Source organism: Hemiscyllium ocellatum, chromosome 47 (genome assembly GCF_020745735.1).
Source record: "Hemiscyllium ocellatum isolate sHemOce1 chromosome 47, sHemOce1.pat.X.cur, whole genome shotgun sequence".
Taxonomy (NCBI): domain Eukaryota; kingdom Metazoa; phylum Chordata; class Chondrichthyes; order Orectolobiformes; family Hemiscylliidae; genus Hemiscyllium; species Hemiscyllium ocellatum.
In genome coordinates, this window is record NC_083447.1 from 18,755,370 (window position 1) to 18,773,252 (window position 17,883).

At 41.5% G+C, this 17,883-nt stretch overlaps 1 protein-coding gene across 1 annotated transcript in view; it reads left to right on the forward strand.

Annotated features, from left to right (window-relative positions):
- The window catches only part of supt5h (SPT5 homolog, DSIF elongation factor subunit), a 79,139-nt gene extending 62,800 nt beyond the window's left edge, over positions 1-16,339 (forward strand). Inside the window, 4 exon segments of the mRNA XM_060856267.1 lie at positions 477-645; positions 1,014-1,217; positions 2,420-2,515; positions 12,913-16,339. Of these exon segments, the coding sequence (XP_060712250.1) occupies positions 477-645; positions 1,014-1,217; positions 2,420-2,515; positions 12,913-13,104 (661 nt within the window). The 3' untranslated portion in view covers positions 13,105-16,339.
- The last annotated feature ends 1,544 nt before the right edge of the window (positions 16,340-17,883 follow it).

Sequence of the window (17,883 nt, forward strand, 5' to 3'; positions counted from 1 at the left end):
AGCTTAAAAAGGGATCTCGTCTAAGATGAAGATAAGGAGAAATTTCTTTTCCACTCAGAGCAGTGGAGGTTCAATTGGCTATTTTGGGGTTGACAAAAGAATTAAGAATTTGTGGAACAACTAAGAAAGTAAAGTTGAGGCCATGACCAAGATCAGCCATGATTTTATTGATTTGTAGAGCATGTTTGAAGTGCAAATGACCATCACCTATTTATTATCTCCCAACTCTCCTCTCAATTTCCTTTACTATCTGGAGAATAATCCCAGTTTCATCAACCTGATCTTTAGCTGTAAACACCTCAAACATGAATCCATTCGAGTCGGAATCCTCAAGGACCTTTGTATCCTTTCTAAAGTGGATTGCTATTCGCTCTGATTTCGGCTGCCTTTCTACAATTTGTTACTCTTCAAAAAGGTGGCTCAGGTATGGCTAGTTCAGTCTCCTCATCGTTTAATCTTTGGAATTTGTCTTTCAGGTACAGCACAGACCAATTTTCTCCATATGCGGCTCCATCGCCTCAAGGATCTTACCAGCCCAGCCCCAGTCCACAAAGCTATCACCAGGTTGCACCAAGTCCTGTGGGCTACCAAAATACTCACTCACCTGCCAGCTATCACCCAACACCATCACCAATGGCGTACCAGGTACATTTTAAGAGTGAACCTATTTGAATTTACTTTTACAAAGACATTAGCCACTTGTCTGTGCTGGTTTACTGGTTAGTTGAACTCAAGTGGGAAGCAGTTAATACTGTAACTGAAACAAACTCAAGAAGTCCTCGAGAAGCTGAGCAGGTCTGACAGCATCTGCAAAGAGAGAAACAGACTTAATTTTTTGAGTCCAATATGACTTCTTCAGACCTGCAAGGGTTTGGAAAATGGTGCTTTTTATATTGGCAGAGATGGAATATAAAATGATGGAAAGTAAATTGAATATTTTACCAGTACATGAACAATATTGTTCTAACTCAGTTTGCCTTTCTGTCCCACTCACAGTATGTTTTCTGTTACAGGCAAGCCCAAGTCCAAGCCCTGTTGGTTATAGTCCAATGACACCTGGGGCTCCATCTCCTGGTGCATACAATCCTCACACACCAGGTTCCAGCATTGATCAGGGGTCCAATGACTGGGTAACAACTGACATCATGGTTAAAGTACGGGACACCCATTTGGATGCACAGATCATAGGACAAACTGGAGTGATCCGCAGCGTGTCGGTATGTAACATTACATTTGTACTGAATGTTGGTTTTGGAATTTGAAATAAAGATTTAAGCACACTTTTAACGCAAGGCGATCCAGAGAGAAAGTTTGGAGTCTGAAATATTCAGTTCATTAGTCTGGCTTCTGAAGTGAACAAAGAATCACAACCACAGAGCCACAATAGTAAAACATTATTGTCTCAAAGTTGCCAGCAACCCAGCAAAATATTCTAGTCACCTGGAAGTGAGTAGTTAATGGAGCAATTGCCCTAAGATCATTCTGGAAATAGGATAGAGTGGGATGCATGTAGGAATGTAAAAAACTCTGTGATATGAAACTACTGTGTGCCTGTTGAAAGTGGGAGTGAATTTTCTTTCTTGCAGGTGAGTTTTAATGTCAGTCGTGCTCATGCCGTATAGGGTTGGTAATTCTTTCACTGCATGTGGGGGTCACAGGCAAAGCTAGCATTTAGTACCTTTCCCTAATTGACCAATGAAGGTTGTGGCCAGTCGGCTTCTTGAACTGCTGCAGTCCATCTTGTTTGACATAACTAAATGGTTTGCTGCCTACCTCAGAGAACAGTTAAGATTCAAACACATTGTTGTGGATTTGGAATCACACACAAGCCAGACCAGATAGGAACAGCTGACTTCCTTCCCAAACGACAGTAGTAATCCGGATGAATTTTCACTGCAGTTGGTATTAGTTTCACAGTTAGTATCTTTTGCATAACAAGTTTTGATCAATTAAATTTAAATTCCATCAGCTGCTGTCATGGGATTTGAACTTGTCTTCCCAGAGCAATTGTGAGAGTGTGTCGATTAGTCATGGCATTTACACAACACTACCATTCCCCCAAATATGGGATATTCAGTGCAGGCTCCTTCTAACTGGTCAAAGATGTGCAGTTTTGAACTTGCAGGACCAAATATCTCTCAAAAGATATTGGATTGTAGAATTATGCTTACTATTTGCATTCTTTATTGTCTGTTCAGCTGAGCCATCGGGTGAAAAGACATGCTGAAATTTGCTACAGCTTTAGTTGCACCAAATATTAACTGAGTGAAAGAACTGTTTGTTGGGTTCAATTACTGCACTGACCATTGTGTGGACAAATCTGTAGAGAAAATGGGAAAACTTTTATGGTTCAGGAGGGGAATGTAAACTTTTAATGCTTTGTAGTTTTGAAGGAATGTTAAATCTTTTTTCCCTGTAGGGTGGCCTTTGCTCCGTGTATCTGTCTGACACTGACAAAGTAGTCAGCATCTCGAGTGAACATCTTGAACCTGTCACCCCTATGAAAAGTGATAAGGTAAGAGCCAACTTGCTGCTAACCACCTGTGCCTGAGTTGCTGCAGAAACTCCTTTTGATCTTTACAATCTATAAAATTGTCTGTTATAATCTTTGTTTCCCCATTCCTCATGAAGCTCAACACCCATATTCTGATCAGTCACAAAAAGCCTTGGAAAAGATCAGTAAAATTGGGGCAGCAAATGACTCTGGTTTGCATTGCCTCACAGTGCCAAGGATCTGGGTTCTGTTCCAGCCGCTGACGACTGTTTGTGTGGACTTTGCACATTCTCTCCATGTCTACGTGGGTTTCCGCCAGTTTCTTCTCAGTCTAAAGATTGTTCGATGGATTGGCAATGCAAAATTGTCCGTCGTGTCCAGGGATGTGTGAGTTAGGTGGATTATGGGTTTAGGCACAGAACATTCACTTATGGTATTTTACAGTCATAATCATTGAGTCATACAGCTTGGAAAGAGACCCTTTGATCCAACTCACCAATGACAAACCACACTAGTCACACTTGGCTGTATTTGGCCCATGTTCCTCCCAAACTTTCCTATTCATATACGTGTCCAAGTTGTAACTGAACCAGTGTATACCGCTTCCTCTGATGGTTCATTCCACAAAAGAACCACCCTGTGGAAAAAATTGTCCCTTGGGTTCCTTTATAAATCTTCCTCCTCTCACCTTAAACTATGCCCCCCTCATTTTGAACTCTCCCCACCCTCACCACCTCTATGCCCCTTATGATTTTGTAAACCTCTATAATGTCACCCCTCAACCTCCTATGCTCAAGTGAAAAATGTCCCAGCCTTTCCCTATAACTCAAACTCTCCAGTTCCAGCAACATCCTGGTAAATCTTTTTTGAACCCTCTCCAGTTACAGCAGGGCAACTGGAACTGTACACTGTATACCATCAATGCCTTGCACAACCTCAACATGAGATTCCAACTCCTATACTCAGTAGGCAAATGTGAGGACTGCAGATGCTGGATCCTGATGAAAGGCTTTTGCCCGAAACATGATTTTCCTGCTCCTCAGATACTTCCTGACTTGTGCTTTTCCAGCACCACTCTAATCTAGACTCCCATACTCAGTAGTCTGAGCAAGTATGCTAATCACCTTCTTAATGACCCTGTGTACCTGTGACACAACTTTCAAAGAACTATCTACCTGAAGTCCTTGGTCTCTCTGTTCGACAACACTTAACTGTGTAAGTCCTGCCCTTGCTGAAAATGTGTTGCCCTTGTTCACTTTTCCAAAATGCAATATCTCGCATTATTTTGGTCAAACTAAGCTCAGATCAATGGTGATGAAAGCTTCCTCTTTCACCTTGCTGTAAGAGTTGGACATTAAATAGTTTCTCCTGGCTCAATTAATGTGGATGTAGTTTGTTAGAAAACAGCTAGCCTTAATTAGATTTTAATTGTTAAAACTTTGGAAGAAGAAGAACTTAATTGAATGGGTAAAGAGAGTAGTTTTTTTTTGAGTTCGTTGTTGCGAATGAGTCAACGAAATGTGTACTCTGCATCAAACCAAACATGGAAGTTCGAAATTGTTGAAATATCCTACTGCTCAGCATTAACACCACTCAAACGCCAAGCAAGAAATTCATAAAAATGTAAGTCATGCAAATAAATGCTGATATTAGATTGATATTTTATGGGAAAAATCATATATTGTGTGTATAAAAAAAAACAACACTGCCCTTGGATCCACCAAGCCTGTGCTGATTTTTAATCCTTATTTAAGCCTGTTTATTGCCCATGCAATCTATCTCTCTGTTTGCCTCCCGTTTACAGAAGAAAGTCGATTATCCAAATACCAATTATCTGAAAATTGGATTATCCGAAGGAGATCTCGAGGTCCCAATGGAAATATTACTTCAAAGACGTGTTTCCAACAGTGATCGCGTCTTTTGTTGACAGTGGTTAAACAGGCACTGTCTCCAAATGACTGAACTCCTGCCACCCCTCCCCCGCCCCCGCCCCCCCCCCCCCCCCCCCCCCCCCCCACACACACACACACACACACACACACACACACTTTCCCTGGAGTTTTACACAGGGGTGTACCCTAAACCCACCACCCTTCCCCAGATATTCCCTCCAACATTGTCCTGTACCCGGCAAAGGTGGAACCTGTCAAAATGTTGGAGTAAAAAGTTATGTCTGTGGGTCAGGGAGTCCAGAACTAGAGGGCATAGGTTTAGGGTGAGAGGGGAAAGATATAAAAGACTCCTACTTTTTCACACGGTGAATGGTATGTGTATGGAATGAGCTGCCAGAGGAAGTGGTGGAGGCTGGTACAATTGCAACATTTAAGAGGCATTTGGATGAATATATGAGTAGGAAGGGTTTGGAGGCACATAGGCCGGGTGCTGGCAGGTGGGACTAGATTGGGTTGGAGGATCTGGTCGGCATGGACGAATAGGACCGAAGGGTCTGTTTCCATGCTGTACATCTCTATGACTGTGTGTGCGTGTTATTTGGAGACTTAACCCACAAAGGCAACTGCAACAGTATGGTTGTTGGTGTCCAGTCCAGCTGCCCCAGAGAGGGGGTGAGTATCTACGGAGGTGGGTGAGGCAGTGTTGGGCAGGAGCGAGGATGGGTTCGGAGTGTGGTGGGGGGGGGGGGGGGGGGGAAGGTGGCATGTTGAGGGCAGGGTCTTGTGCACTGTGTGCTGCTGCAGTCTCCTGAATAGGGAGTAGACATTAAAATCTCTGGCCCCCAGAGAAAAGGCATGTGATCAATTAACTGAATAATCGATTATCCGAATGAAATAGTGCCCGCCTATCAAATCCAGATAACCGAGGTTCCCCTGCACATATCTATCAAGATATGCCTTAAACCTTGCTAACATACCTGCTTCCAACATGTCCACTGCCTGTGTGTTCCAGACACCCACCACCCTCTTGTGAAAAATTCTTCCTGCACTTTTCCCCATAACTTTCTCCTCTCACCTTGAACCTGTCTACTCTTGTAGTTGACCTTTCCAACCTGGGAGAAAGCCTCTGACTATCCACCCTATCTATGCTTCTCATAATCTTGTAGACCTCAGCCTCCATTTTTCCAGCGAAAACAATCCAAGTTTATCCAACCTCTCCTTGTAACTAAAACCCTTCAGACCAGGCAATATCCTGATAAACCTTCTGTGCATCCTCACCAAAGCCTCCATGTCCTTCTGGTAGTTTGGCTACCAGAACTGTGTGAAATATTTCAAATGTGGCCTAACTAAAGTTTTTTACATAATTTGCCAACGTATTCACTGCCCAGCTGATGGAGAGACAAGCATGATGTGTATGAATTCTTGACCACCTTATCCACTTGTGTTGCCACTTTCAGGGATCTGTAGATCCCTCACTATGTCACTGCACCTCAGGGTTCTGCTATTTATTGTATAATTTGCATCTGAATTTGACCTTCCAAAATGCATGACCTCTATCTGTCATTTCTTTACCCAAATATGCTGTCTATTTAAATCCCACTCACAATCCTCCTCACTATCTATAACTCCCCAGTTTTGGTGGTGTCTGCAAATTTATTAATCAGATCACCTACATTTGCTTCCTGATCATTTAATATAAATTATATACAACAAGGGTCCCAGCATTGATCCCTGCAGTAAGCCATTAGTTACTGATCTCCATTCTGAAAAACACCCTTCCACGAAAGCTCTTTGCCTTCTATGACCAAGCCGGTTTGTATCCATCTAGCTAGCTCACCCCGGATCCCACGAGACTCTATCTTTCGTATTAGCCTGCTATGAGGTACTTTATCAACTGCCTTACTAAAGTCCTGTTTACAACACCCACTCACTGCCCTTTCTCCTCAAATCATTCTTGTCACCTCAAGACTCAAGCAGATTGGTGAGACATGACCTTCTGTCCACAATCCCACGCTGCCTATTTGCTTCCAAATGTGAAGAAATTCTGTGTCTCGGTATCTACTCCAACAGCTTCCCCACTACTGATGTAAGGCTCACCGGTCTGTAATTACCTGGTTTATTTCTGTTTCCCTTCTTAAACAAAGGAACAACATTGGCCATTCTCCAGTCTTCTGAAACCTCACCTGAGGCCAAAGGGGATGCAAAGATATCTATTAAGGGCCCAGCTATTTCCTCCCTTGCTTCCCACCTGATCCTGAGATAGATCTCATCTCGGGACGTGTCTACCTTAATACATTCCAAGACACCCAACACTTGCTCCTTCATTATGTTGACTGACCGGGAGTATTCACGCATGTTCTCCTAACCTCAACATCCTTCGTGTCCCTCTCTTTGGTGAATACCAATGTAAAGTATTCATTAAGGATCTCACCCACTTCCACACATAACCTCCCTCCTTTATCCTTGAGTGAGCCTACTCTTTGCCTAGCTATCCTTTTGCTCATAATATATATATAAAATGCTTTAGGATTCTCCTTACCCTGCTGACAAACAAAATTTCATAGTCCCTGCCTAACTCCCCATTTGAACTCCTTCCTAATTTTTCTATATTCTTCAAGGATTTCATCTGTTTTTAGTTGCCTCGAGCTTGGGTACACTTGCTTTTTTTTGAATAAGCTGATAATTTCCCTGTCATCCAAGGTTCCCAAATCCTGCCATTCCTTTCCTTAATTTTCACAGGAACATGCCTGTCTTGCACACTAATCAATTGTCTTTAAAAGAAATGTCAGATGTGATTTTTATCCTCAAATAGTTGCTCCCAATCCACATTCCCCGATTCTTGGCTCGTTCGGTTGTAGTTGGCCTTCCCCCACCTTCATCCAACATCCGCTGATGTCCTTATCTATAAGCATCGAAAAGTTTACAGAAATATTCTCAAAATGCTTCCCCACTGTAACGTTGATCACCTGGCCAGGCCCATTTCCCAATATCAGGTCCAACACAACACCTCCCCCGCTGGACTATTCACGTACTGTTTCAACAAAACCCTCCTGGATATACTTAACAAATTGCTCCCCATCCAAAATCCCAGCACTCGGAGTACCAGTCAGTGTGTGTGGGGTGGGGGGGGTGGAAGTTAAAATTACTCACCACAACAACTCTATTATTTTCACATCTTTCCAGAATCTTACTACATTCCTCCTCTTCTATCTCCTGCTGGCAGCTGGGAGGTCTGTAGAACAATCGCAAGTAATATTAGACTAGACGGGATTGAGGTTCATAAGGAGGAGCTGTTAGCAATTCTGGAAAGTGTGAAAATACCTAAGTCCCCGAAGCCAGGTGGGATTTACACTAGGATACTCTGGGAAGCTAGGGAGGAGATTGCACAGCCTTTCGCTTTGATCTTTGTCATCATTATCTACAGAAATGGTGCCAGAAGACTGGAGGATAGCAATTATTGTCCCCTTGTTCAAGAAAGGGAGTAGAGACGTCCCTGGTAATTATAGACCAGTGAGCCTTACTTCAGTTGTGGGTAAAGTGTTGGAAAGGATTATAAGAGAGAGGATTTATAATCACCTAGAAAGGAATAATTTGATTAGAGATAGTCAACACAGTTTTGCAAAGGGTAGGTCATGCCTCACAAACTCTATTAAGTTCTTTGAGATGGTGACCAAACAGGTAGATGAGGGTAAAGTGGTTGATGTGGTGTATATGGATTTCAGTAAAGCGTTTGATAAGCTTCCCCACGGTAGGCTATTACAGAAAATAGAGGCATGGGATTGAGGGTGATTTAGCAGTTTGGATCAGAAATTGGTTAGCTGACAGAAGACAGAGTGTGGTGGTTGGTGGGAAATGTTTGTCCTGGAGTTCAGTTACTAGTGGCGTACCGCAAGGATCTGTTTTGGGGCTATTACTGCTTGTCCCTTTAAAAAATACCTGGACTAGGGCGTAGAAAGATGGGTTAGTAAATTTATTGATGATACTAAATTCAGTGGTGTCGTGGACAGTGCAGAAGAATGTTGCAGGTTATAGAGGGACACAGATAAGCTGCGGAGCTGGGTTGAGAGGTGGAAAATGGAGTTTAATGTGGAAAAGTGTGAGGTGATTCACTTTGGAATGAGTAACAGAGTACTAGCCTAATGGTAAGATTCTTGGCAGTGTGGATGAACAGAGAGATTTTTGTGTCCATGTGTATAGATCCTGAAAGTTGCCACCCAGGTTGATAGGGTTGTTATAAAGGCGTATGGTGTGTCAGCTTTTACTGGTAAAGCGATTGAGTTTCGGAGCCATTAGGTCATGTTGCAACTGTATAAAACTCTGGTGCGGCTAGTTCTAGTCGTCGCATTATAGGAAAAATGTGGAAACACTGGAAAGAGTACAGAGGAGATTTACCAGGATGTTGCCTGGTATGGAGGGAAGGTCTCATGAGGAAAGGCTGGGGGACTTGAGGCTGCTTTCGTTGGAGAGGAAAAAGTTGTAAGAGGTGACTTAATAAAGGCATACAAGATGATCAGAGGTTTAGATAGGATGGACAGTGAGAGCCTTTTTCCTCGGATGGTGATGACTACCATGAGGGGACATAGCTTTAAATTGAGGGGTGATAGATATAGGACAGATGTCAGAGGTAGGTTCATTACTCAGAGAGTAGTAAGGGTGTGGAATGGCCTGAGTAGTAGACTTGCCAATCTTAAGGGCATTTAAATGGTCATTGGATAAGTATATGTATGATGATGGAATAGTGTAGGTTAGATGGGCTTCAGATTTGTTTCACAGGTCGGCGCAACATTGAGGGCTGAAAGGGCCTGTCGTGCACTGTAATGACAGCATTGTGATTGCACCCTTCCTATTCCTGAGCTCTGCTCATAATGTCTCACTGCACGATCCCTCCAGGATGTCCTCCCTGAACACAGCTGTGAATATGCTCCCTGACCAGTAATGCAACTCCCAAACCTCTCTTGCTTCATCTGTTTTGTCTTAAACATCAACATAGCAGAATATTACGCTGACAGCTGCTGTCCCTCATTCAACTATGTCTGTATGATAGCAACAACATCATAATTGCAAGCATTAATCCAGGCTCTAATGTTCATTCATCTTGTCTGTTATATTTCTTGCATTGAAGCAAATACAGTTCAAGCTTCCAGTTCTGCTAAGCTCAGCAATCTCTTCCCCGGCTACTCGTCCTCTTACTTATATTTGCCTTAGTCTCAAGCTCTTTCCCCGGTATCTATTTTTCCTGATCTACTGTTTAAACCTTCCTGAGTGACACTATCCTCCCTCTAGGATATTGGTGGCCTTCCATTTAGATCCTCCTTGTACAGGTTCCACATTCCCTGGAAGATATCCCAATGATCCACATAACTGAAGCCCTTCCCCTTACCCCAGCTGTTTCGCCACGTATTTAATTGTTTTCTGCCTCAGTTCTTAGTCTCAGTAGTGCATGGGGAGGAATGCTGAGATTATTACCCTGGAGGTCCTGCTTTTCAGTTTACTACTTAACGCCCTGAATTGTTGATAAGACTATAAGACATACGAGTGGAAGTAAGGCCATTCGGCCCATCGAGTCCACTCCGCCATTCAACCATGGCTGATGGGCATTTCAAGTAAAAAGTGAGGTCTGCAGATGCTGGAGATCAGAGCTGAAAATATGTTGCTGGTTGAAGCACAGCAGGTTAGGCAGCATCCAAGGAACAGGAAATTCGACGTTTCGGGCCAGAGCCCGAAAATTCCTGATGAAGGGCTCTGGCCCGAAACGTCGAATTTCCTGTTCTGTGATGGGCATTTCAACTCCACTTACCCGCATTCTCCCCGTAGCCTTAAATTCTTGATGTCACAAGGAATTATCAATCTGCCTTGAAGACATTTAGCGTCCCGGCCTTCACTGTACTCCGCAGGAATGAATTCCACAGGCCCACCACACTCTGGCTGAAGAAATGTCTCTGCATTTCTGTTCTGAATTTACCCCCTCTAATTCTAAGGCTGTGTCCATGGTCCTAGTCTCCTCACCTAACGGAAACAATTTCCTAGCGTCCACCCTTTCCAAGCCATGTATTATCTTATAAGTTTCTATTAAATCTCCCCTTAATCTTCTAAACTCCAATGAATACAATCCCAGGATCCTACCATTCCAGGGATCATCCGCGTGAATCTCCGCTGGACACTTTCCAGTGCCAGTATGTCCTTCCTGAGGTGTGGAGACCAAAATTGGACACAGTACTCCAAATGGGGCCTAACCAGAGCTTTATAAAGTCTCAGTAGCACAATGGTGCTTTTATATTCCAACCCTCTTAAGATAAATGACAACATTGCATTCGCTTTCTTAATCACGGACTCGACGTGCATATTTACCTGCAGAACCTTGTCACTGTTCCTACTTATGTCATTTATGCCAATATGGATAATGACTTCTGTTTGTTTTATCTTTCTGTTGCTTTATCTTCCTGTTTCAGGATGCTCTGTATCTGCTCAGAGACATCCATGACCCTGGCACCAGGGAGGAACATAGCATCCTGGAATATGTCTCACAGCCACAGAAGAACCTGTCTGTGCCCCTGACCATTGAATCTCCAATTACTATTGCTTTACTATGCTTTGCCCCCCTCTCTGTACAGCAGAGCCAGTCGTGATGTCACTGCTCTGTGCTGCTGCTGTTACCTACAAAGCCATCCCCCTCATCTGTATCCAAAATGGAATGCTTGTTTGACAGGGGGCAGCTGCACGTATATCCAGCACTGACTGCCTGCTCAGTCTAGTGGTACATAAGCCATTTGGTTCAGTGATTCAGTTTCACTGATGTAAGTGTATTAATTTGAGAATAGTTTATAAATATATAAACCTGCTGAAAACCTTTGGTATTTCTTTTCAAAAACTGTTTGCTTTGAAGCATATTGCATTACCTGGATAACTTTATTATTGGCTGGGTTCTGGTGGGGGTAGGTTATGTGGTCTTGTCTAGTGTAATATAATTAGTCAGCTGATATAGTCTTCTGGATCACTTATCATGCAGGAACAGATACCTATAACTGGCCCTTCAGTTTAAAAACAAAATGCATTGTACTGCCCATTTATTACTAATGTTAATGGCTTCCTTCTTCTGCAATTTAACAAGTTGTGAAACAGATTACAACTGAACACTTTTGTCCACAATTGAGTGAGTTATGTGTCAGTCAATGAGAGGGTAAACCATGGAGTAAATGAGTTATTTAGTGACGACTATGTTATCTTGATCTGACTTTCATGACTGTGCTGTGGGAAGAGGTTGAGGAGTACATTGCCCATTATGTTGGCTTCAGGGTGCACAGGCTGTGTACACTTTGCTGGCTCAGGCAGCATTTATTGTCAGACCTAATTGTCCAGAAGACAGTTAAGTCATCCACATTGCTGTGGGCCTGGAGTTTGTGTAGGCCAGACCAGGTAAGGATGATAAATTTCCTTCCACAAAGGACATTGGTGAACCAGACAGGATTTTATAGCAATTGACAGTGGTTACATTGTCACCATTAAGCAAACATTTCAGTAACAGGATTTGAGCTATAGGGAGAGGCTGAATAGGCTGGGGTTGTTTTCCCTGGAGCTTTGGAGGCTGAGGAGTGATCTTATAGAGGTTTATAAAATCATGAGGGGCATGGAATAGGGTGAATACACAAGGTCTTTTCCCTGGAATGGGATAGTTCAGAACTAGAGGGCATTGGTTCAGGGTGAGAGGGGAAAAATTTAAGAGACCGAAGAGGCAGCTTTTTCACAGAGGGTGGTGCGTGTATGGAATGGACTGCCAGAGGAACTGGTGGAGACTGGTACAATTACATTTAAAAGGCATTTGGATGGGTATATGAATAGGAAGGGTTTAGAGGGATATGGGCCAAGTGCTGGTAAATAGGACTAGATTAGGTTAGGATATTTGGTTGGCATGGACAGGTTGGACCGAAGGGTCTGTTTCCATCCTGTACATCACATTGACGCTATAACATATTTTTAAAATTGAATTCAAATTTCACCATCTGCTATGGTGGGATTTTAACCCAAGCTTCAGAACATTTGCCTAGATTTCTGGATTATTAGTCAGTAATGTTATCACTCCACCATTGCTTTCCCACGTAAATCTTGCATTGTATCTCTGTGAGGATCACAAAGCTTTTTCTAAATATCTTTTATTGTATTAAACTTGTACTCTTAGCAAGGACTTAGAAAGAAAGAGCTTACATTTAAAGAGCACATGTTATATATGTGGAATTGGGTATAAGAAACTCATGATGAAAATTTGAGAGAAAAACATAAAACATTTTATGTTCTTCTCAACTCCTGTGGTAATTCAGAATCTTAATGCAATCTTATTGGGAAGACACTCAGCTGTAAGATTGTCATGTCTGCTTGTGTGGACCTGTTATCCACTTTGATGCCCTCCAACTGGTTACGGAGTGCTAGATGCTATGGATTGGGTGCCGGAACTGTGAAGCTTTGTACGTTGTACTAATTAAAGAAATAGAAAGCTGTAGATATTTCAACTGTGTACAACATTTTTGTCTGTAGGTGAAGGTGATTCTAGGTGAAGATCGGGAAGCCACAGGTATGCTGCTCAGTATTGATGGTGAGGATGGAATTGTTCGAATGGAACTGGATGACCAGCTGAAGATTCTCAACCTGAGGTTTCTTGGGATCCTCAGTGAAGAAGGGGCATTGAGTACAACACCTTCTGGCAAAGATGTATATAGTCGAAAGTAAAATTCTTTTCAGTGAAGTTTTTGTTCAGATTTTTAGGTTTCCCTCTTGTGTTCTTGCTTTGATAATGTCTTGCTTATTGTGGCCAGATGTTAGCAGTGGTTTGTTAAAAGATTGAAAACAGCAACAACCAATTGTTTGAGCAAAAAACTAAATGTGGATTAATTTTACTACAAAAAGCAAAGGTTTCTTTCCCCCCCCCCAAAAGTTGTTTGATGCAAGAAATGGATTTTCGATGCATTTTGTAGGGATTTTTTTAATTTAAACACAACACAGAATGATTTGTGTGTAAACAGGTAACTGAGTCTGTACATGTGATGCTTGGAGGCAGTGAAAATTTTTGTAGCAATTGAATAGCAATCCTACGGGACGATACTGAAGGCTATTTTTATATTTAAAAAATTGTACAGATGTGAGAAGTCACATGGAAGAATATACTGCTTTGACAAAAATTACGGTAACCATTTTATAAAAAAGCAGTGTGTAAGTTTGTATTATTGGAAACTTTTTAATTTGGCATTTCTTCTGAAAGCTTTTGAAGGATACTTTGAAATTAATTTAGTACATAATATTCCATCTTCACACTTCAAACACAAATCTCCAAGTGCTTCAAATCGCATTAAGAATGAGTTGTTCCATGTATCCACTTTCTTGACGTACTGTTTATTATTCCAGATCCCCTTTGATTGCATTAAGTTTCAGTCAAGATGACCAGTTTAAAAAATTGTACCATAGTTAGCCAGAATGTATTTAAGGACAGTGAGGCACTGAATGATCAGAATTGGACTTATTAAACTAACTTGAAACTGAGAATGTACATCAGTTAGATTTGAATCCTCTACTTTTCAGTCTTTACATGAGTCAAAGGCAAAGGGCTGGAAATTTTTCTTTGTTGATTCTGTTGTTTCTTTTGCTTTTCTCTCGTTATGCTGGAGACTTGCGGTATGTTAAGAGTGAATGACGTGCAGTGACAGTGATCTGAAACCATCAGCCTCACCACATGTTATGCACTGGATGGACATTCTCTTGCCCACAAATCTTAGAATGTAGGAGTGGTGTTATTTTGAAGATTCCTTGTTTCTAAGGCGAGTGCAGAATTTTCAGGTGTGTTAAGTTTCACTCAGGTGCCTATTTTCACCCACAAAATGGATTTTTTTTCTCCATCAAGCTGTCTCCCATTTCCCCCCTCCCTGAATAGTGGGCAGCAAGTGTGTGAGCCCCATGATCACTGTCTTTGTACAATCTCCATCACCCCAGAGGCTGAGGAACTGATTAGAGCCTTCTGCTTTGTATAGGTCAGCCAACTCAGCTCCTACGCTGGCATTGCCTGTGTCATTTGACCCTATTTCTGCAATATCTTGAGGGCCACAATTTGTGGAATCCTGCTAAAGATTCAGCAGAACAAGAAAGATATTCTGATTTTCCATCATTGTCATGTTGGGTTACCAGACACTCTGTATACTTTATCATTTGATGCTGCCGAGCATTGCAGGAGAAACGTACATGGCCCAGATATCACATTTAATGCAAATTGCTTAACCAGCAACATTCAGTGTTTAACTAAAAGTTAAGATGCAAAGGCACAAGAAAGGATGGGATGGGGTGATGTGATTATATCACATAGGCAGTGAGCATCATTGGAATCTTGGAGAGGATGGCTATTGCTGGGCAACTTGGGATGCTCCAAAGCTGCACAAAGCGTCACTGACACACAATGTATACATAACTGGCATTGCGTACTATGCAGGAGTCCTGCACTCAAATTGGAAGAAGTATGAATGGATTTTGAATTTTGTACACAAAGTCATGAAGTTTCTGAATTTACCAAAAAGAATCTGGCTGACTAGTTTCATAAAAACACTGAACCTACTTGAGATTTCTTAATCTATCGTATTTGTAAAATTTCTGGAGCAATGATTTATAAGAACGGATTTATTCACTCTGTTGTCAATTGGGAAAAAAATCAATTATAAATTGGCTGGTTCAAACTCAATGTCAGTCAAACATTCAGCATCATGAGAACAAGATTTAAAATAATTGCCCCAAGTATCAGAGGACTGCTGACATTGTTTAAGCCTAATAATAATGCCCAAATATTAAATAAGAATATGATTAAATATAATAAATGTTGAGCATAGCTGAGAGAGAATACATTTTTTGTCTTACACTCATCAAGACAAATTCCAAAATACCAAAAGAGAAACCAACATTAATATTTTGTGAGAGGAAGGTACTGATTGTTTGGCAAGCGGATTGTGATCGATATATATTTCAATATGTGCGAGTGTTCTGTACTGCAGAACTTACTGACAATCCTAAATTGGTCATCAGGGTAAATTTTTGCACACTTAAGAGAATGTAGCAAATGTTTTCTATTGTAGAAGCATTTCTAATGTCGGACAGTGTGCTGTGAGTTTGCATGCACAGAGTAGGTTTGTGAATTATGCCGACAACCAATTTATATTATCACTCTGGCTCACAGTATGGTGCATTTGCATGTACAGGTTACTGGAATAATCATATGCATTATTATATAGGATCCTATCCTTTGTCATGGAAAAAACATAATGTGCCTGATTTAACTCAACAAGTGTGACAGCCTTTCTCTGGTTTATTAGGGCAAAACTTTGATCAGTCCAAGTCAGCTATCTTGTTTAAAATTGAATCAAAGCTTGGCAGCTAACAGTCAGTCATAATTAACAGGTTATTAATCTAGACTCTGCACACTGAGGGTTATCTATACATTCTCCATGGCAATGTCTCTACCAGTCAGAATGCACTTACCAACCAATCAGCACTTTCTTTATAAAGTAAAAATGTTGGTTTGCCTTTACTTCGGTACATTTTGTAAATTCTCATGTGTGCAAAATCATAGGCTTCAACAAAATGTCTTTTTTCAACAATCCTCAAGTTCTCTACTATACAACAAAGATCTTAAACATGGAGCAGATGTTTTCCATCTTGGACTAATATGTTGGTTTGAAGTATACTTGTGAAATTAGACCCGCTGCAAATGTTCAGTCCTGTTCTATACAAGAAAAAGAGAATGTTTAAGATGTTGTTATTTCACAATGGCCACTGCTAAGATCTGCTTCCACTATCTAGTTTGCTGAATGTCTCCTCCTTATGTAAAGTGTATTTCTGTGGTTTGGGAATATCACTGTATGGCCAATATTTGAGCTTATAAACCTATTTTTGTTTGAATGGAGTAAATAAAAAGACTTGCAGATCTTAAAAACGTGTTGTACTTACTTGCAGAGGGCTGCTCTTTAAGGTTTCTCAAACTTTCTTTGCAAAACTTTTCATTCTCATTCTATCCTGGTGATCTCTTCTGGGTTTTGATAGTTCACATCAGTGACTTACCATCCAATTCTGTCATAGGTTATTCATCTAGACTCTGCATGCTGAAGGGTATCTATTCTGTTCTCGTGACAATTGAAGCATGCCTACTCTACAATAAGGGCATGTCTACACATCTGCCTTGATTCTGCAGCTCAATCTGACATCCTTTACTCCCTTGGTGCCTGGGAATCTTATTGTTAGCCACATTTTTACTCCATGATTAAGGTCCCCCTGAAGAAAGGTTAAGGATTTCCAAGATTCACATATGTCTAACAAGTTTCTCATCCCAGAATGAAATGACTGACACCTTATCACTCCCTGACATTATAGATGCAGTTTCCAGGAGGGAGTCAATGAAAAGTAATCAGAAACTGGAAATCCAAGATCTACCACTTTCCTTGACCATTGAATGATGATGAAATTACAGGTGAAATCAATTCCACATTCACTGGGAATTAGACTTTGAACCTGGCTGATCTGTGGGTAAGTGATTTTGGGAGGCTGGGGTGAGAATTGCAAGACAGTCTGGATGTACACACCAGACTTGCTCCCCACCTGGTTAACAAATGTAACTTCAAAATTACTTTGCTCATAACTGATTTTCCAAAGAAAAAGTAATTCCTGAGTCATGACAGACCTCTTAAAAGCATGCAAAACCTTTTAGATGGAGTTAAAATAATCTACTTAAGAGCACTCTTGGAATGAGTGATGTTGGGTCATGATGCAGAAACATGGCAAGATACTGTGCTGTGGGTATCAAAATGTTCCCAATTCCAATGCATTCTATGGGGAGGTGCTGAGAGGAGCCAGGCATTTATAGCTTGATTTCAGGTATTTTGTGATCCAGGGAGACCAGTGAAGATGAAAAACTGATATATAAAGGGCAAAGGAGAGGTAAAAGTGGACATTGGACCGCTGGAAAATTATGCTGGGGAGATGGTAGTGCGGAACAAGGAAATGGCTGAGGAACTGAGTAATTATTTTGTCAGTCTTCACAGTGGAAGACACGAGTAATATCTTAAAATTCAAGAGAGTGAGGGGGCAGAGCTGAGTATGGTTGCCATCACCAAAGAGAAGGTGCTAGAAAAACTGAATGGCCTGAAGGATAAATCAGATGGACTACACCCCAAAGTTCTAAGGGAGATAGCTGAAGAGAGAGTACAAACATTAGTAGTGATCTTTCTGGAATTGATAGAATCAGAGGACTGGAAAGTCACTAGTTTAAAAAGTGAGTAAGGCAAAAGATGGAAAATTACAGGCCAATTGCCTAACCTCGGTTGTGGGTAAGATCCTGGAGTCCATTGTGAAGGATGAGATTTCTGAATGATAAAGTAGGGCAAAGTCATCATGGTTTCATCAAGGGGAGGTCATGACAAGCCCGCTAGACTTCTTTCAAGGAAATAATTACCATATTAGACCAAGGACAGTCAATGTAAGTTA